The sequence below is a fragment of the Dermacentor albipictus genome, chromosome 10 (assembly GCF_038994185.2).
Source record: "Dermacentor albipictus isolate Rhodes 1998 colony chromosome 10, USDA_Dalb.pri_finalv2, whole genome shotgun sequence".
Lineage (NCBI taxonomy): Eukaryota > Metazoa > Arthropoda > Arachnida > Ixodida > Ixodidae > Dermacentor > Dermacentor albipictus.
This window is the reverse complement of record NC_091830.1, coordinates 71,396,374-71,417,913: the sequence shown is the minus strand read 5'-3', so window position 1 is coordinate 71,417,913 and position 21,540 is coordinate 71,396,374. Positions and strand designations below refer to the sequence as shown.

General features: G+C 46.0%; 1 protein-coding gene and 1 non-coding gene across 2 annotated transcripts in view; one reads left to right on the top strand and one right to left on the bottom strand.

Annotated features, from left to right (window-relative positions):
• Positions 1–2,955: 2,955 nt before the first annotated feature.
• LOC135900083 (U2 spliceosomal RNA) lies at positions 2,956–3,154 on the bottom strand. The gene has a single exon (XR_010563790.1). It is a non-coding gene; the product is annotated as a U2 spliceosomal RNA (small nuclear RNA).
• A 7,888-nt stretch (positions 3,155–11,042) lies between these two features.
• LOC135898319 (uncharacterized) overlaps positions 11,043–21,540 on the top strand; it is a 31,114-nt gene continuing 20,616 nt past the window's right edge. Inside the window, exons 1-4 of the mRNA XM_065427204.2 lie at positions 11,043–11,227; positions 13,423–13,585; positions 15,975–16,161; positions 19,579–19,753. Of these exons, the coding sequence (XP_065283276.1) occupies positions 11,071–11,227; positions 13,423–13,585; positions 15,975–16,161; positions 19,579–19,753 (682 nt within the window). The 5' untranslated portion in view covers positions 11,043–11,070. The remainder of the gene's footprint in view (positions 11,228–13,422; positions 13,586–15,974; positions 16,162–19,578; positions 19,754–21,540) is intronic.

Here is a 21,540-nt window from a genome sequence, read left to right as displayed (position 1 = left end):
GATTTGTCTTTTCGATAGCCCTCAGCCGCCGCCAGCGCAACAGCGACCTCCTGCGCTTCCACTATCCTGACCCTACGTGTAGTTGCGCAGGTAATCAGCTTGCCTGCGTTGTCAACCACTACCGAAGCTGCCTTAATGTAATTTGTATGTCTATTCCATGGATACAGTGTTGCATCCGTGAAAACCCTGTTTTCTAGTTTGGCTAAAGGCCTTTCCACATAATCTGCTCATGCCTGCCTTCTGGCCGCGTGGAGATTTGGATCCATGTTTTTCGGAATGGAATTGACCTGCAGGGTCTCACGGATCTCGTCGGGTATATCGGCAGATCGATCGAGATGTCTCCTTGGGTCGCAACGTCACCTTGTCAGAAGCGTTCATCTCGTAGCCGTGTCTCTGAGTCGGTGAAACTGCGCTCCAAGCTGTGCTTCTGCCAGTTCGGCGAAAGTGTTGCTAATCCCTAGCTGTAGTAGCTTGTCGTTCGGTGTGTTTCTTGGTAGGTGGAGTGCCGTCTTGTAGGCCTTCGGCAGGATTGTCTCTGCTTGTTCCGTTTCGCTCTTGATCTTGTGGGTGGTATGGCAGCGAGTAGATTACCCTGCTGACTATGAGGCTTCTGACGAGTTTTAGCGTATTGTCTTCTATCATCCCATGCCTTCTGTGGGAGACTCTGGTTATCATTCTGCCTACCTGTTCAGCCGACTTGCTGAGCAGGCTGAGTGTGCGGCTGCATTTCCTGTTTGCTTGTAGCCACATTCTCAGGAATCTTATCATGTTCCTCTCCGGGATGTTTTGCCCCTCCAGTTCCCCCTCGAGTGGTGCACAGTGGGGTGCGTTCCTACCCTCAGTAGCTCAGACTTCTCTGTAGAGCAGGCTAGTCCTTTTTCAATCACGCATCTTTCTATGCAGCTTGCTACTTGTTGTAGCTTCTCCTGTTTCTCTCCCAGGGATCCACGGTTCACCCAAACCGTGATATCGTCTGCGTACATCGCGTGCTGGATGCCCTGGATTCTGCTGAGTCTTTCTGCTAGGCCGATCATCGCCACATTAAAGAGCATGGGCGAGATGACCGAGCCTTGGGGTGTGCCTATGCTTGGGGTGGTGAAGACATCACTCCTCAACTCCCCTAGTCCCACTGTGGCCGTTCTGTTGGTCAGGAAGTCTTTGACATAGTCATGGATTCTTCTTCCGCAGTTGGCGTTATTTAGCTCCTCCATTATAGCGGCGTGGCTGACGTTGTCGGAAGCACCTTTTATATCAAGTGCCATGACTACATATTCCCCATTCTTGGGCATTGTCTCCAGGACCTCTTCTTTAAGTTGCAGAAGCACGTCCTGCATCGAGAGGTTCGCCCTGAAGCCGAACATGGTGTCTGGGTAGAGCCTCTTGTTTTCTAGGTGCTGCTGGATGCGTTTCGTGACGATCCTCTCGTATAGTTTTCCCAGGCAAGAAGTGAGAGAGATTGATCTGAGATACTTCATCTGCAGCTTCTTGCCTGGTTTGGGAATCATGACTACCATAGCATGCTTCCACTCTGCTGGTATCTTTCCTTCTTCCCAAAGCTTGTTGAGGTAGGCCGTCAGCTGGTCTACTGCCTCATCGCTTAGGCCTTACGAGAGAGTTTCTAATTCGATCTGCTCCTCCCGCTGTGGTTTTCGTGATGGCTCTCATTGCCGCAGTGACTTCCTCTCTGGTGATAGGCTTGTCCATATCTGAGTTTTCTTCTCCGAGATAATCTCCTTCATATCCCTTGGGCTCTTCAGTGCGTAGCATTTGGTTCTGACTTCATCGAGGAGCTGCTCGTCTGTTCCCTGATATTGGTGCACTAGCCTTTAAATTGCTTTGCCTCTTTCTGCTTTAGTCTTGGTAGGGTCCATCAGAGCTTTAAGAATACGCCATGTTTTAGCCGTGCTAAGTGTCCCATTCAGCGAGGTGCTGAAATGTTGCCACCCTTGCCTGGCTAGGTGTGCTGCATACTCTTCTGCTTGGAGTGTTACCGCAGCTATTTTCTCCTGTAACTTATTAAATTTATGCCTTTTCCACCTCCTGGTGAGACCATGTCTTGCCTCCCATAGCTGGAGTAGCCGCTTGTCTACCTCTGGTGTTTCTTCGGTTCGATCTACCTCCTTGGTATGCATTTCCTGTATTCGTTTAAGTTGGCACCACTCCCCTATCGAGGTGATGTTGCCCTCCAGCGGCCGGCAGTGGTGTCTAAAGGCGTCCCAATCCGTGAGGCGAGCTGTGCCGATCTTCCTCTTGGCATTTTCGGCTACGGTGCTTATTCTTATAATGTGATGGTCGCTGTCAAGGTTTTCTAGCAGGTTGTCCCATTCCCCTTGCTTTGCTCCTTTGCCGAAGGTTAGGTCGGGACACGTGTCTGGGCTAACACTGTTGCCCTGTCTAGTTGGTCGATTCTCATCCGTAAGGAGTTGGCATCTGATGCTCTCTGCGGCTACACAGATATTTCTCCCCTTCTTTTCGTCTTTGGGGTAGCCCCAGCTCGGACTCTTAGCGTTAAAATCTCCCGCTATAACGAGGGTGTTCTGCCCGGCCAGCTTGCTCGCCCCGGCGACGAGCTTAATGAAATCTGCTTTCTTCTGCCTTGGGGGGCTGTATAGGTTTACTACGATGGTGCTCCTGGCTTTCCTTTTCTTCTTAGGTATAACCTCTGTTATTATATGTTCAATCTGTGTATCATCAATCTCGTCATGGGCTATGGCTATAATGTTGTTGCTAACGAGGGTTGCGGTTCGTCCGCTCTCTTGGCACTTGTACCCTCGCAGCATGGGTGTGCAATTAGTTTCTTGAAGCATAATTATATCTGGTGGTGTGCCTTAGGTATAAATGAATTGCTGCAGGAGTCCCTGCTTGCGCCTGAAACCCCTGCAGTTCCATTGCCATATCTCTAATTGGTTTTGTCCTGCCATGTCTACCGAACCATGTAGATTGACACTTTCTCCCCATACGTGGGCCGATCACGAAGATAGTGGAATACCGGGACAACCCGCGGCGGAGGTGAAGCATGCTTTAAGTGCTCTGCCAACTTGCAAAAATTAGTTATATATCTTAGGTTCAAATACCACCCCTATCAGGTATTAAGAAGATATCAGGTTTTAAGAAGCTGATAAGAAGATGCTACGCTTTCACGCTTGTTGGCCGTGTCTACGTTCGCAATGCCCTCTCTTTGTCGGCGTTCCAAGCGCATATGTATCGTCTTTCCTTTCCTTTCACTCATCCGTGATGCCTGTCGCGTACCTGTGCTTGCCGCCAGGACCGCGACGCGTAAAGAAATGCGAACCGTCCATATGTGGCCCCCATCCCACTAACTTGGAACTTTTCATTGGAGCAACGGCCAGGTTTCAAAAGGGAGTTTGTGGGGAGCCAATTTTGTGCGGACAGCTGTGTTTTGTGTGACCGCTCGGGGTTTTCGAGCGACCTCACAAGCATGATCCTCTCGTATCCTCACAACCAGACATTGACCAACGCACGATCGCCTTGGTGGCGGTGAAGCAGTGTGTGCCCTCGGAGTGCGGTAAGGTTCGTGTCTGTTGTACATGGCGGGATTTCTCTAGTAAAAGGTTTTGTGCCGCATTTCGCAACAACATGGGTATGTGTAACCCCCGGTGCTTCATCATTTTCCGAGGCTTAACATCGTGGAGCCGCGACTCGCCTTCTCTTTATGTGCATACGGCCTTTGGCGCACGGCAATGGACAGCGCGCCATTAAGGCATCAAGGAGCCCCCATACACAGCTTCGCCGGTCATCCACCTTAACATAGCGCAATGGCACTGAATATTTCAAACAAATTTAGTTACTGGAAATTGTTAAATTTAAAGGTAACTGGCACAGACATGATTGTAATAATGATTAAAGGTTATAGCAAAATTCACGATACGAGAAAACGAAATACATTTCGTGCAGTTCTTGCCTCGCGCAAGTCTCAGATGGCATCATCGCAAACGCTTTGGTGGATAAAACCCAGATCGGTATGGTCAAAAGAAAACATTTCCGGCAAAGTTAAGTTGACTACAAACTTGCGAAAGGGTTTCATCAATAATATTTTTCTTTGAACACTGAAACGGTGCCATGTTAAAAAGTAACGTTCTCGAGATTGATGTTTGGAGAAAAATAGTAGAACTCACGCATATGTGAGATTCGATGACAACCGAAGGTTTGAGATTTACTGAACTGTCTTGACTTCTCTTCTTCTATGTAGCACAGTGCAACTTCACTGTATGCACGCTGTGGGGCCATCTTGTTCTCTTTACTTCGTTCGCCGCAATAGGCTGTGGTTTGTGTCATTTCACTTTCCGGCTACAGACAAGTCATCACCATAGGCTGATGGTGATGATGACGTCTCTGTAGCCGTCTTCAATTTTATTTTATTTTTTCTTGTATCTTGTTCAGCTTCTCTCTTTGGACACCTACCCAGTGCCACATGCCAGTTCTGGGGAATCGGGTAATAATGTTCACGCACCCAGTGCCACATGCCAAGCTGCACCTATCAATTGGCAAAAGTGGTGCACTCATCAAGGCAGCAGCATCCAGCACCCGCAAAGCGAGGGGAAGTCCCACGTAAAACTTTTCTTCAAGATGACAAAGGTCATAAAGCTAGACATGACCAGCGAGCGTAAATCTTTAGTTGGAGGAATCGCCAACGTAGTGTAGTAAGCACCGCTACAAACTTTACAGTGTACGACACAAGGCCACGGTGGTATATTGCATTTGAATGGGACTTTGGCGTGAATAAGAATTCTTGAAGCAGAAATTTAACAGAATCTCTAGAGGAACGTACTGAACATACCCTAAGTGGTGGGATTCAGTGACGAAGTAAGCAGCCGCAATTATTTCTTCATGTTGTATATTTTACCCAAGTTACTTCGCACATTCATTGATTTTCCTGTAAGGTTCCAGTTTCCCACTTTCGTTAAAGCGTTTCTCTCTTTGTCCTAGGCAGAAGCAACAAGCATCCATAAAGGGTACTTGAATAAAATAGACTGGTTAAACAATATTTGCGCAACAGCATTTAAAGATACATAATACAATTCAAAAGAAAGTCTACTTGCAAATGAAATTGCGGAACTAGTTTCAAGGGAAACTGCGGTACACACTGTCAGACGTAGGCTAAGAACCATGAGATACAAAACAAAATTAAGTCACATTGACCAAAAGGAAACTCAAGAAAGAGAGAGAGAAAGAATCAAGCAAGCCTGCCTTTGCATTTCTGCCAAATATATACCGACATTTACGCCAAATTTAACTCGCAGGCATGCACATCAAATTTAATACAAAGGTCAAGATCATGAAAATAGCGAAAATCACAGTGTAATTAATAAACAGATGCGCTTCTGTGGACTCTCTCCGTGTTTTGCCAGGATTGTCTTTGTTTCTTGGTGTTTCCTTCTTTGAATCAATCGCCTTACAGATGTAGGAAACGACGTAACCGCTTTGTGGTTTGATTGGTGAAAAAAAAAACGATGTGAATATGCGAAAAGTGGCTTGCTAGCTATGGCACTTCTAGTCGAGCCAATGGCTCCGCGCCAGGAAATGCAAAGCAGTGATGATATAGAAACACTGCTTATTTCACGTGATCAGATCTTCACTACAGTACCTTATAGCACTCACCATATTTACGCTCCTATTTCACATACACTTACTGATTCGCTGCTAAACATGGTCTTACAATAGCCATTGTAAATATTCGTTCGGGATCCCATTTGGTACATTTCTCACAAACACTGCCAATGTGCACACTCTGCTCGGTGTAAAACAAGTATTTTGTTAACGATATTTGAACTTCAAGTTATGGTCTGACGTCATGTTGACATTGCTGGCCGTCATTCCTGGCGTTGGACAGATTGAATATCTCACTGACGTACTGCGTCATGGAGCGTTTGATCGAACAGCTCTTTAACGTTGTCATGAGGGACATTTGTGGTTAGCTTGTATGTCAATGAAACAATTGTCAGCGCCCTTGTACCAAACGGTGTCAAAAAATATACTGCCTGTGTAACGTACATTTTAAAGGTCTCCTACATTTAGTTTCTCATTCGCGTGCGTCTCCTGTCGTGCTTCCTAGAAGTAGCTGCCACACGAGGACGACAAGTGCATCGGTGTTCATGCTACAATATTCTATTTTGCTGCTGTGCGTAACCAGCATACAGCAAGAGATAAAGCACAGCCGGTTTTGTGGAGACACTCGCCGAAGCCAGCTTGCTATTCTCAAGCGAGGACACAGCGGGAAACATTGCACTTTCCCTGCGCTGTATACTGTGCACAATGTTTCTTCTAATGCCTCGCCACATGGCGAGTTGCCTCACGAGTAAGGCTAACGCTGCGACGTAAACTCAAATAATCATGCAGAACGAAAACACAGGACGAACGAAGAAATGCACTGTGAAAGTACTTTAACGAACCGATGATAACGCTGCGGCCCGTGAAATGGAGTGGGACAGTCTTACACATCTTCGTAGGCGTTGTGCCCCGTTTCCTAGGCGCTGTGCACGTGCTGCTTCGACGGGAAACAGCGTATCTATATCACTGCACAAAACAAGAGCGAATCACTAACAGTCTGCATGACGTATTCTTGCACTGAGACGTCCACTAATAATTGTGGCGCTGCAGCGTACCCCGTGTGTCTGAGGGATAAGCTCGCGGATTTTGACGTGAAACGTCCTTAAGAACGGTCATATGTGTTCATACGAAAATATATTATAGCATTATCACTTATATTGTTGCAACCGTACTACGCATGCATGCTGCTCGGGTATCGTTGTGTACAAGAAAGACGCCATCGCTCAATCACACATATGTCATGCGAACAGGTGATGCCGTTGTCGAAGCTACATTTAGCTTCAAACTTCACTTTCACTGAGGCAGTACGTTTGTCAATCCGAGCTGGTTGGGTCGTGTTTCAGAGAATGAACTAAGCCAAAGTATATATAACCACAGCCATGTATTAGTTTGTTACTCTAATAATAATGAAGCACCAAAAGAATATTGCGTAATCTATCAAATTCAAACCTGTGCTCATAAGGACTTGTGAGGCCTACACGTCTCAAATGGTAAAGCACTGGAGCCAAAGAAGTTGAATTACGTGCGAAATATAGGTGCTTATTCTTGATTTTGTAGCCATTCCTTCTACGCGCTGAAGTGCAAGAACTGCACATGAAACACAGATGGACTGGTCGACTTGTTATTTCAGGAATCCAATGATCGAAAAATATTTATTGAAGAGAAGGATCGATGGCTTGCAGCCTGCTTGTAGTTGTTTTTCTCTCGGGAGGAGGGGTGACGAATGATTTAAATAATGGGATTATATTCGTATCTTCTGCGTAACGCCAAAAAGCAGTGAGGTCTTCCTTGTACGTAACTTGATGGATTGTTTAAAGGGACATTAAAGCGAAACAAATCAGTTTAGACTAATAAAGCATTGTATGGGAACACTGCAGGCAGTCATGTCAAAATAATAGTTTGATTGTTAGATGAGGAAATGAAGGTCGAAGTATCAGCATTCGAATTTCGCGCCGAAACGCCGACGCCAGTACGTCAGTGTGACGTCAGGGATCCCAAATTGTGTTTTCGCATTAGGGCCGCCTTGGCCGAGTAAAGGTTCCCGAAACTTGCCATGTATAATATTTGGTTCCTTTAGGACACAATGTAGTCAATCTGTACCGCTACATAATAAATTAGGCTGCTGAAGATCCCATCAGAATCCATGACGTCACAGCGACCAGGTGCGGGAACTTCAAGGAAGCATCGCCACCCGTATATCGTTCTTGCGCTTTGTCTGGCTGACCAAGCGTCTTATCGTAGTACGAGTGGTGTTTTTGGTGTACTAGAAAGGTAATTTACTGAGGCAGAAGAAATCATTTTTCTCTTTAGAGTCCCTTTAATAGATATCAAAGAAATGAAGAAAAGGAAAGTTGCAAAAGAAATTACGGCTTCGCGCACTCTGTCTAGCTTTGACTGTTAACACTTGAATGGCACTCAGCAGTGCGGGTTGGGCTTAAGGGAGTAAAGTGCTAGGAAAATAGCTTATAAGCGTGGATACAGTAAAAGAAGATAACTATCACCGTATATAAAACAGAGAGAGAGAGAGGCTCCTTATTAGAAAAACTTCTATTCTTCTGGCACGTACAGAACATGGCATGCGACTCCGTACAGGGATGGGGAATGAGATTAAAATATTGCAGAGGAGAGTAGAAAAAAATAAAAAAATATATATAAAATAAATATTACTGCTATGAAATATTAAATAAATTAGAAATATTAAATAACATTAGTAGAGTATGTATATTAGTATCAGGCCCACTTGTACAACAGAGTGATTATGTAACAGTGTGTATTTTGTATGTATAGTGGATTTCTCACGAGTATTTGTCGCTTGGCCCTGCACACTGGCCCTGTTCATTCGTGTACAGCCATCAAGTGACAACGCCATACTGCTTGACGAAGTCACAGAGTTTTGTGAGCTGCCTGCCACGCGCGAGAGCGACCACGTGGCCCCAGCAGCGCCTTCCGTTGGTGGCTGACAGCATTGGATTGGATTGGAGCCAACTTTATTTATGCCTGCAGTTGGGCGCTCGCGCGCCCCGACGGGGGCCTACGTGATCCTACGCCATCCGACGTCATCCTGCGTCATCCTACGCCTACGTCAGCTGGAGTGTCGCGGTAGCAGCTGAAGAGCTGACACCGCGGTGCCAGAAAAGCGCTGCACCAATGAGGCAACTCTTCGAGGGCTTCCACTTCACCACAGTTGTTGACACTGCCCATAGTGGCGAGACCGAGGCGTTGCCTGAGCGTTTATGCTTTGCCATTTGTTGGGCGCGTTGGTAAACTGACTTGGAAAGCATATTTAGTGCCAGCAGACAAGGACGGGAGGGAGAAAACATTATTCAAAAACTTCAAAAACTTCATTTTCAGGAAACACCCAACTATTTAACCCATGCACAGTGGCGCCACCTCATCCAAATCTTAACCATCCACAAAAGCCGTCTCCTTATCTAACTAGTCGTTTATTCTTCTGCTGTCCTTACTGTTTGTCTCCGACTCTGCTTAACTCCATGCAAAGCAAGACTAGACGTTTCAAGTCTGGTGTGGCCGCCGTAACATATGGCGAAGGTTACTTTGGCTGTTGCTGAACCGTGTTCAGGCTGTCCCATCTGTTTTCTCGCCTTGTTCACTGCCAATTTTGCTAACGCATTCTGTAATGACTGCTTCTGTTCCTAGGTTGTGTATAAGTGCTTTGTTTCCTCTGCTGAGCACTTGAGGCAGGGGGCGCTCGCTCTCAAGGGTGCTGTTGTGCGTTATTTCATAGCTACGAGTGTTTGTAGTTTCGTTATCTTTAGCCCTTAGTGCCTTAATGCACCGTGGGTCGCGCAGCAGAAATGGTGTAAATTTGCGTTGCTGTCATGCAGACTATCGCTGCCAACGCAACCCGCATGTTCCGGGACCCAGTCCGCCCGAGAGATGATACTATACTGGGTCTGCATTGTCCGGCAGTTCGCTTTGGTATGTTTGAGAGTTGTGTTATTGAGTGTGGGTGCAGTAGCGCGATAAAAGGGGGAATGTCCTTAGTCTATGCTGGGGTCGCACTACTCTGAAACTAAAGACGCTCCTGTGCATGTTGTTCTTGTTGCCGTCGGCGTCATTGTCGTCTCTGCCGTTGCTGTTGTTCTGCTCTTGTCGGTGTTGCCATAGTCGTCTCAACAAATGAAACATGCCGACAGGGAGATGCATGATCGCCATAGTAGTTTGGATGTTCTTTATTGATGACTACTATGATGACCTCAGTAACTCATGGCACAAGCTCGTTACGTATTATCGGCCTGAAATTGAAGACCATGTACAGAAAGAACTTAGGTAATTCTTAAATTGGGCACAGATTTACCGCCCCCCCCCCTCACTTTTGAAGAACACATGAAAAACCAAAAGCTGATAATCGTGACATTGACTTCAGCGCAGGAAGGAACCTAAAAAATTGTATTCAAGATATTTAGGTTAGAACCCACGTCGAAGAAACCCGCTCGCATGCCTCACTGTCATTCACACCATCTGCAACCTGCTCATAGACTCCGGAGCATCGGCCACCCTTCGGTGCAACTTTCCCCTTTCGCCTTCGGCCACATGCTTCCGTACGCCTTGTAGTCGCGGTAGTCACGCCTACCGCACCACTTGTGGATTTGGCACGGACTGCGCTAATCGAGGCGCCACTACACTGAATAGCTGCGCTTTATGCAAGCCGCCCACCTTATTTGAATTGAATAGACACAAACACGTGTACCGTTCGACTGATCGCGCGACTGTTGCCACACGACCGGCCGCTCGATGCACTTTGCGTGAATTCGCGGGCTTCTTTTCCGCTCGGAAAAAACACACTTATGTAGCGCGTATATTGAGCAACAAAAAGCTTTGACGGGAGTATTTCGTGCTGCTCTACAATGTTCTCGTTGAGATATTTCGTGCAATTAAGATATTTGAGAAGTTCAGTGACTAATTAAGGATGTATTTAGGCCGAATGCAGCAAATGATCTGTGTATCTCCATGCGACGGCAAACGTATATACCATTATTCGGTCCAGTTACGTCGCATTTGCATATTGTTAAATCTTGGTGCATACTAGTTGGAACATCCTGTATATACATACGTATACGCACACACGCACACACACGCATATATATATATATATATATATATATATATATATATATATATATATATATATATATATAGTAAATGTGGGTTTGTGCACGTGGGCTCTATGAAATGTTTTTAACATTCTTGTTGCCTCCTACCGCCCGACTCTTGGAAGTATGCTCCCTCTAGTGGGTCGTACCAATTCATACGTGCATAGTCAGCGTAGCAAGAGCTTCCTTGTTTTCTTTTTTTTTCTTTTTTACTTTACGGTCGTCATTTTCATACGTGAATGTTCTTTATCTACCTACTGCCGCCCGATCTTTTGGCCTATCCCCCTTAGTGGGTACGAGCCATGATAAAGGTTTATCATCATCATCATCATCATCATCATCATCATATGATAGGCGTAGGCCCCCGGCTTTCAAGTCCGCAGCAATAATGATTCCGTGTGACGAGGAAAATGTCGACGGACGAGTCACGCCCTCTCCTAGCGACAAGCACGCTCTGGCGTCCACAACGTCCCGGCCTCGCAAGAAGTCAATCAAATCGACCCGGAGGATTCGCAGGAGGCACAGCAAACACCAGCCGCCGCAGGGTAAGCGAGCGCACGACTGTCGTAAATGAAGCTTTCACTGAGTTCATTGGAAGAGCGCGCCAACATTTCTACATCGGCGTTGCTAAACAGAAGCAGACTGCAATACATGACTGCGTACTGTCTCTTCTGTTACCGAAGCAGCCGGACACGAGGCCTAACAAAGGTATGAGGCCCCGCCTACAGCGGATGAAACGGCTTTTACAAGGTCAGATGACTGAGTGGACTTGTAAACATAAGTTCACCCTAGGAGGGCTTCGTAATTGGAAGAGTGAAAGGGAAACCAACGCAAGGGGAAAAAAAACGCTTGCGATATATATATGTATACAGGGTGTTCCACTTAACTTGTACCAATATTTTTTTTTAAACCAAGAGGTCTAGAAAAATCGTACCGACTGCATAGTAGCGGGTGTCGTATGTACTTACAGCCAGCATTTTTTTCATCACGAAGTATTAATTAGTTCATTGCTTTTAATTAGTGAACATTTTATTTATTGCTTGAATCGCAAACATATTGATTACAATGTTGTAGGGCACCTTAAAAAACCTCCGAATCAAGCATTTATTTCGTTCTCAACTTGTACTGTTGATTTTTCCAAGAAAAAAACTAAAGCCCGCGAAATACGCGAAACACGAAATAGATGCGCACTCGCATGCCGCCACTCAAGCGCCTACAAGCAACCATTGAAAGATGCACAGCTGCATTCTCTTATCGCCGCATCGTACAAGGCTCCGCTACGCTTATCAATGCGTCAGCGGCGTGTTCTCTTGATGCCGCGACCATCACATACACTCTAAGAACAGTTTACACCCTTTGCTTGCCCCTTCTGCCACACAAAAATAATCGTTATCTGCCTTGATGCCTTTTTTTCTTGAACGCTGCGAGCCCGGAACTTTCCAGTAACGAACGGCACGCGCGTTATCAGCATAGAACAGTTTACACCCTTTGGAGTGCCCCTTCTGATAACGCGCGTGCCGTTCGTTACTGGAGAGTTCCGGGCTCGCAGCGTTAAAGAAAGGAAACGCATCAAGGCAGATAACGATTATTGTTGTGTGGCAGAAGGGGCAAGCCAAAGGGTGTAACTTTGCCTAAGAGTGTAGCGTGAAACCCTCTATCGAGCTGCCGCCGCTGGTAAAGCCGTGTATCCGTGGCTATTCGCTTGGGAGCGCTTGAGTAGCGGCGCGCGTATCTATTTCATATTTTGGATGTTTCGCGCGCACTTGTTTTTTCTCGAAAAAACCGACGCGGCAAAGCTGAGCACTAAACAAATGCTGGATTCGGAGGTGATTTGAGGTGCCCTACAACTTTGTCATTGATATGCTTGCGATTCAAGCAATAATTAAAATGTTCAATAATGAAAAGTAATTAGTTAAGGAATACTTCGTGATGAAAAAATACTGGCCGTAGGTACACACGACTACGGCTACTATGCAGTCGGCACGATTTCTTTAGAGCTCTTGGGTATATTTAAAGTCTTGCTCCAAGGTAACTGGGACACCTTCTATATATATATATATATATATATATATATATATATATATATATATATATATATATATATATATATATATATATATATATATATATATATATATTGCATCAACATTTAGGAACATAGGGAAGCACTGAAACGAAATCAATCGCCTACATCTTTTTGAAACAGTCATATTAACTTACAGTTTGTGCTTTTGAGGATTGCACGAGCGTAGCAGTATTTGAGTTGTCAGTTGGCATTTTTCGTCTTACTCTTCATTATTTGACTGCGTGTCCATGTACGGAATTTTTTGTCATATATCCTCTGTCCTGTACCCCACACCATTAATGCCCTATGGATGATTGTAGTTAACGGGAAAAAAGTTAGAATAAAGAAAAAAGTACTTTCCAGAAAGGGCACACGGATGAGAAACAGCAGCTGCAAAGAGGGCGAGGAAAATGTTACTCGCAAGTGGTTGACGGACGAAAACAGGGGAAGCTCGATGTGCCAAATTTCTGGGTAGGAGTGTACTTTCTCATCGCTCGTTCCCTTCCTTTTGCTCAGTTTCCTACAAAATTGGTGTGACGGCTAACCAGCTTCACCGGAATTTCAGTTTATGTTCCGCTGTCGCCGCCGCTTTTTGTAAGCAGCCTTGAAACACAGCTTTATTCCTCCGGCTGTGAATCAGTGAAACGCTGCACTACAAATCGCAACATATTCTAGGAAATGGCGCAGAAAGCGCCGCGACAACGTGTGAACCCGACGTGAAGAGGCAAGCTGGTGCAGCTGACAAGTTCCGCGACAGCCAAAGCGAGATTTCTCTTGCAAAACAGGCTAGATCAGAGGAGGAACACGGACCAAAGCAGCACCGCCGGCAGTCCCACACGTGAGTTTGATTACTTTCCTGATTAATTCCTGATGATGGCTTTGACACGGCTAGTGAAGGTTGCAGTGATAGAAACTGTTGCAATGGCAAAAAAAAAATGAAACATATTGTGAGTGAAATGGCATTAATAGGTTTTGAACTCTTTTGAACTGTGATTTCATCGTCGTAGGGTCTCTTTTCACTACCGCGGGGGCAAAAGGAAACGTTACGGCTCACCACCGCCGGATTGATTTTACTGTAGTTTAGTCACTCTTAACACGAAACACAGTACGAAAGTCTAAAAGGCAATTTCTACCAAGGAATTCGGGGCTAAGTTTAACTTGCCAAAACTTGCCCAGTGTTGTGAGGAAGTTGTGCTTAAAGGCATAACACGTCCGTCATACGTACTATCTCGTTGTTATCAAAACTCTGAAGTTGGCGTACCGTCTTGTCTAATGAAGATGTGCCAGGATTCTTTTATTCCAAGAACAAGCCGCAATGGAACCGCCTGCCGGCTTCCATCGCCACTACTGCGGGCAATGCAAAATAAAAACACCCACAAACAACATTTTTTGTTAAAACTATTTGCTCCACATGTCTATGTTGTCTATGTAACCACCCCTTTCTGTAATGCCTTCGGGCCTGGGAAGTGTGCTAATAAACGGTAGGTAAATAAATAAATAGATCATTCCGACTGTTGACAGTTTATTGACAGGTGTGAAAATGCATAATTGCAGTCTAGGTGCATTTATGTTCTGGTCCCCTAAAAATTCTCCAACCACGTTGCTCGGTCGGAATCGATCTCGCTGAATTAAGCTTGAGGCATAACGTCACAGTCAGTTAGGCACTGTCACCGCCACGTGCCAAATACAAGACGCGTGGGTGCATTTGGAGCTGCTGAACAAGCGGTTAATTCCTGTCGAAATCATTCATTCGGGTCCAGTGTCCTGTGTAATGTGAAACTTGAGGACGCTTAGAGACTGACCAAAGAAGCTCAGTGTGAGAAACGGACGCTGGCCCTGCTCCAACGCAAACGGAAAGACACACCTGGTAGATGTAATAAAGTGGCGCCATTATATATGTGTCGTCCAAACACATCTTACCATTGTTTGGAGATACCGATGCCAAGCTGCTAAATTATTGTAAAAAATCTGTCACCAGCATCAAATACATCACTAAATGACCTGTGGATAGGTTACGCGCAACATAATTACCAATTAGCCTCAGCTAACGACCTGTGTAGTACTTCATTTGAGTAATACTTGTTGGGGGGCTAGTTGGTGCATGTTTCCAGAAGAGGGTTATTGCGCCGAAAAAACACAACACACAGCAAGCGAGACGGGACAGGCGCATTTTTAGATACACGGGCGTGAGATACGTGTGTACTTCACCTATCTTTATCCGCTTTTTGTAAAAACCTCGTGCGCATGTGTGGTTCTTGCTGCCCATCTTTGTCCTTATATTCATTCGCATACGCGGTGAATAAACAGTTGGAAGTTGCGCCTGTCCCGTCTCGCTTGCTGTGTGTTGTGTTTTTTCGGCGCTATAACCCTCTTCTGGAAAGTACTTCATTTAGACGTGAGAAAACTATATTAGGCACCAATATCCTTTCATTTCTCATTGTAATCGCGAAGACAGCAGCTCTTGCCCAGAGCTGTTTACTGCTTCCGTTTCAATCACCAGCCTTTGCAGTGGTTGGTATTGCGCGCACAGCCAAGTGGGGTTATTTGCTGCTGCTACCGCGACATTCCAAAACCTTTGGGGGCGATCTGTAGGTTTGACTCGTGAATGTTTGGCATGTTGTGCACTGGTGCCCACGTCGCCTCGTCGATGCTTCATAAATTTTATGCCAACTAAGGTCAACCAGCCTTTTTATAGCGGAAGCATTATACACGAAAGAAAACAGTGCTTTGCGAAACAATCAGCGGAAAACCAATCAGCGGAGCTGATTGGTTCGGCCTTCACACAGCTGCTGCATAAGACGATGTCCCAGCGGTGCTTACAACGCTGCATCGCGCCCTAAAAAAGCTTGGTCGGAGGCATCGGAGACAATCGCTAAAGCGTTCGAAGCGACACTAAATATTAGCTCGAATGGCTCGTCCTAAAGAGATTCCGAGTGACGCCGATGTCAGCGGCAAACTCATCTGTGTGGCCGATGTGGGGACTTACGAACAACGAGTTGCGCCTTGGGCGCACGTATAAACATACAGTACCTCCAAATGCCGCTGTACAATGACAATCGGAGCATCCGATGCATCCTCGCGCTGCGTGAGACAGTCGTGCGCGTAACCTAGTGCCAAAACGCTTCCTCACACACCTGGCTCAGTGTTCCGCTATACGAGTTGCTTGTTCGTTTTCGTATTCCGCACCGGTGCAACCTGCTTTTTTGTTGTTCACATGCTCACTGCAGCCGTCTGCGCCAGAAGCACAAGGGCCGAAAAAAGGGCAGTGAGTCACGGGATCATGACTCAAAAGACGCATATCAACGCCACAACGATCCCGAGAAAGATACCATGGTATCGAAGCCTGAGGCGCTGTTGGCAGCTTCTGTTTGCAAGGCGGTGGATGAGCACGCTGCGGGACCTGTCAAATCGCCGGTACGTTGCATACGGTATACGAATCGTTATGATTGGCGTAATGGTCTCTGCAACAATTCATGCTTACCGATCGGTGCTCAAGACCCATTGCCTGCTGCGAGGATAAATTTCAAGATACGCAAACACATGCGAAGCATCAATATGCCAAAATTCTTTCGAGAGGTATACTTCCACATGTTTTTGTGGACATGGAAAGAAGAAAATGCTTCAGGCTCTGGCACCATTATTACCAAATCGCGCATCAATGACTGTTTCGCAGATCAAATTCGGTCGCTATTGGCAGGCGTAAAACAATAATCAGCACTGCTGATGTGCTCTGCACATTCAAGCAAGTAGCTTGCTACGCATTTGTTTTTTTTTTCGACTATTTCCTGTGGTCGGACTATCGCCGCCACTAAAGGTGACTGAGCTCGGGAAAACACGAGGTCAAAAGTAGACACATTGACTCACAGACGCCGGTTCATCCAATGATGCTTCTGTCCTCATGTTTTCCGGCGCTCAGCCACCTTTAGTCAAGATGTTAACAACAAGCCCACATCACCAGCCTTTTCACCACCAATGCAATGGGCGCGTACTCTACGCGAGGCGTATTCATCTTAGAACGCGAGCTAGTAAGATCTTGGAGGCGCAGTTGCCGTCTACATATATACTACCACCGCATATGCATCTGAACGGTTCTGCTCTCTACCCAAGTGCACACGGAAACAACGAACGCTACCTAGACATTATTACTACTAAAACACAGGGCGCCAGAGGCACCATTCATTTCATAAAGCGAATAAGTTTCTTTTATACGTAGAAGCGCTCGGCTATTCGCTCACATTTGCAGTCATCGTCAATGGTTCCTGCATATTTTTTTTCGCACACTGAGATAACGGGGACTGTAAACCATCAAGTTGTCCCGACGTGCTTGATATATAGGATAAGGTGCATTTCAAGCTATAGCGTTATGGAAAGTTCACAAGTATACTCAGTGTCATATCCAGCTTCATGCGCAGGAAACCCTTGCCTGAGCACATAAAAAAATAAGAATGCAAAGTCTGCGCAGTGCCCACCCAGACTGAGCTTACAATAGCAATGAATTATGAAGAAGCGTGCTTACACTGTAAAAAATATGAATATGAAAAAACAAAAAAGGAAATGATAACATGTTATATTTACTATAGAAAATTTCAATGAAAAAAAAAGTATTTCGTTTACAAAAAATTCTTTTTTTTTCGGTTTATGGTGAAGCCATATATTTTCTTGACTTTTAACAGAAATGAACCCCGTAAGGTACAGTGAAAAATCTTGTCAGCAATACTGTGAGCGGAATTAGATTTGTTCGTCTCTCTATATCCTCAATTTACATTTCTGCGCAGATTCAGCAGTCGCGCAAGTAAAGGCGCTTAGACCTCGCATAGACGAGCCATTGGTCTTAGGTTCTGAAAAAGATTCATGTGCAATCAGGCCAATCAATGCCGTTTGGAGCCTGGCTATATACAATCTATTAGAGCGGATACCGGATGTGTCGTGTTATGACGGGTGTCTTGGCACCAGATGTCTTGTCAGCAGTCTAATCTCATACGTTCTACGTAGCGTGCTTATCCGTACGCGCACGCGTGATCTTCTACATCCCAAGGTTTGACATCTTCGTACTTACTACATGAAAGCTGCTGTCGTGGGGGGAGTTAAAAGTTGCTTCCTTAATGAAATAAGTTGTCGAAACAGTTTGCGAAGACAGATTACGGGAGAAGTAAACTGATAATTTGGCGAAATCACAGAAAAGCAAGCTAACAAAAGTGCACACAAAACGTACGTTGCAGTATTTTCCATGCTTTTATTGATTATTTTCACGAAACCTTTTAGCAGTGCAGCCAAATCCCTCATCCGGCCGCTACGTCATTGTTTTTTTCGCACAAGCAAAGATATAAAGGTATGTACTCAAAGATAATAAGTCCCCGCAATTTGTTTTCTGTATAAGTTGGTTGAAGTGAAGGGCGTGAGATACATCGAAGGATCTTGCGCGGCTGTAGTCAAGTAGGTTATCAGATACTATATACTCATATTTAAAATACCAATTTAAAAATGCGAATAAATGCGCCAATGAGAACTGCTTAATACTGTTTTGTGGTTCTTAATTGTGTTATTTGAAATGTAGCGTGAAACGCTGCGCGCCCATCACCAAGGCGATTCAGCTCACGATCACGCGGGATATTAAGAAAGTATCGAGGAAACAGGCATTCTAACCTCTTTACCTATAGTGATTGGTTAAGGAAAATTATGAGTGACTGCAGTAGTTGGGCTATGCAGATAGTAGCTTCGTGGAACCTATCATCTCTGCCCATTCCTTGATTTTGCAACAACAAAACTACAACTGCCAACAGGAATATTTCGCCTGTTAAGTAAGCATTGCGTTCGTCCAGTGGAAAGCTCCGCGCCGTACGCATAAAAAAATGAAATATACTGATAAATAAGCAGCCTGACGTCCCGTAATCACAACAATAATGTTAGTTGAACCAATTTTAGTAATAAGCATGACGTCAGCGAAATTCTCAATAACCGTCCAAAATTTAGAAACCTGTCTGTTCGGCTTCCTATATACACAACCGCACGCCAATGGGTGTTCTAAATTCATTGTAAAAGTACTACAGAGTGTAGGACGAGAACAATATTCACGGCGCAAACGTTGTTTCAGAATTGCAATATGCATGTAAACACTACACTTAACATGCCCTGCATAATGGGAATGGGTATTTCTATAGAACTGGTCAAAAACAAAAACAAATGCTTACACTACAGAAAACAGCAAGGCAAGACAGCGGCTATGGTGGAACGGTTCACAATTTTCGTGTAAACGCACTGACTAACAAGCAAAACTTATTTCATTTTATCCCTCTCCAAACTGACTCGGAATGGGAATCGGACCATTAAAATTGCTGAGCATTTGCCTGAGCTTTCATTGACAAATAATAGTACCGCCAAGTCTGGCTTTGAATAAAATCTGATCGTGAAACTGAGATTAAGAATCCTCCGTTTTGTCCCGAACATCCGCCATAAGTCAGCAGGACCTGGTAGACTTCATTCTCTTGTGCATCGATAAATCGATTACCCTACTTGTAAAAAGAACCAGAAGCGAAATTACTGTTCACGCGTTTGTTAGGTGTCACCCAGCGTTTAGCGCTGATGACAACTGACTGCCACCCGTTTTCCTGCCGCCTTACACAGCGTTTTCTAATGCGTAGTTAAGATGTCAACCGGTAGCCAACTAGCCCAACTTCGTAAACATTTCACTTTGAAATGCACATATTTTTTAAGCCCCTGTATATATTCGCAACATTTGATCTGATGGCACGTAGGGTGACAATTCGCGCATGGTTAGCGTGTTAGTGAACACCCTATTTATACCATCAAACTACAACCCTGCGCTGTTTTCAGGGCGACGAGGGCCGATCCCAACCAGAGGCGGAAAGGGAGGCGATTGGACCTCAACCAAGCGTCAAATCGGCTCACAAACCTGATACTGGGCCAGTGGAAAGAAAAACAGGGCAAGGATATAGTAAAAGCAAAGGCACCAAGGCTTCAACAAGTGACATATTGGGTGGACGCATTGGTAAGTTAAATGTACCCTTCCGTAATTTTGCGTGCTCAACTCATGATCTGATCATGAGACTCACCGTAGAGGGGCGGGACAAAGGGGGAGGGAGGGGGGATTCCTGGGTAATTTATACCACCTGCTATTGGCTACTTAGCTGCCTACACGTGCCCTCACGTGTGTGTGTGCGTGTGTGTGTGTGCGTGTGCGTGCGCGTGTGCGTGTGCGTGTGCGTGTGCGTGTGCGCGTGCGCGTGCGCGTGCGTGTGCGTGTGCGTGTGCGTGCGCGTGCGCGTGTGCGTGTGCGTGTGCGTGTGCGTGTGTGTGTCGTGATTTAAAGCGCTTTTCACTAACCAGTATGCCGTACCAAGTCGTGTAGTCTTCAGCTTTAATACGTCACCTGATTGTGCCCAGGCTGTGCGCTTCCGGGAACACAGTTTCAGGTTGTTAAAGGGAAGCTGAAGAGTCTGTCGAATTCAATAAGACGCTCATATACGGATATGGGAACCTTATAAACCATGCAGGTAAAATTGGGGGGGGGGGGATTTTTCACTTACGAGCGACGCATTCGTAGGTTAAAATTGCGCTGTAGCTCCGCCCCCCGTCGAGCGCCGCGCGCTGCTGCTGACGCTGACGATGCGAGCGCAGACCGGAAACCGCGGCGTAGTGACGTCAGCACTGGTGTTCCGTTCCTTCGCAGTCTCCGCGACCGTGCCTGACCGGGCTTATTTCTGCGTGCCTGCCGTCCTAATCTGCTTCGCTCGACCCTACAATCCTTTGTTTGTGTGCATATGCAAGTGGTAGTTGCATGCGCAGCATCATTTGAACTTGTAGGCCGATCATGCCGACGTTCTGTGCAGCCTACGTTTACACGAACACCAGCCTCCGCGACGATGTTCCGATGTTCAATTAGTTTCTGCAAGACAAGAAACTTTCAGCTAAGTGGGAGGCTGCTGTGAAGCGAAGCCACTTCAAGCGCTCAAGAACAACAGTGTTGTGCTCTAACCACTTCCGTGACGATTACTACCGGAGTTTATCATTAATGCATGCTTTGGGTTCTTCTTCGTGTCAGCACGCTGAACAGAAGGTGCATGTTTATCGCCCACCCTTGACGCAGGCTTCATCGCCAAGTGCGGCGAATTTTCTATTCGCACGTGTGTTGTGAAACAGCCTGCATGCAGCTACCGTAACGCAGTGCAAGCGTAAAGTTTGCATGTGTTGGAAAGCCTGCTCACGCCAGGACGCTGCGCTCCCCTTTCTCTCGCACACACAGGGAAACCGATCATCTCACGTAGCCGACGGAATTCACCGGTTACGAGTCACGTGCGGATGGCGCGCTGATGAAGGTTCTATACTACACGCGCTACAACAGCCGGTAAACTTTTCCCCCGTTTAAACCGTCTGCGTGGATTGCCGACAGCTTTGGGGCAGCGCACAAATGCCGAAGATCGCATCACCGCTTGCGTTCTACGAGGAGGCATGCAGGAACATAACACTACAGTTGTTTGCCCGGAAACGTACTCACTGGAATGCTGAAAGCAGCTTAGCAAAAAACATACTCACCAAAGAACATTTCCAACACGAGGAGATGCTAACCCTTCGCCTTCGATCGCGTCGAAAGCAGTGCTTGCACCAGCATTTTGTGCTTCATGGAGAGGCCGGCTCTTCGCAATCGGCTCGTACATTTAGGGAGTAAAGTTTAAACCCCTTACAAGTGATCTTGCACGCGACAGCGACAGCGCGACAAGCGAGACGATGGCTGTCGCGTTCACTTGTCACCTGCAAACCGAACTCCACGCGAGCGAC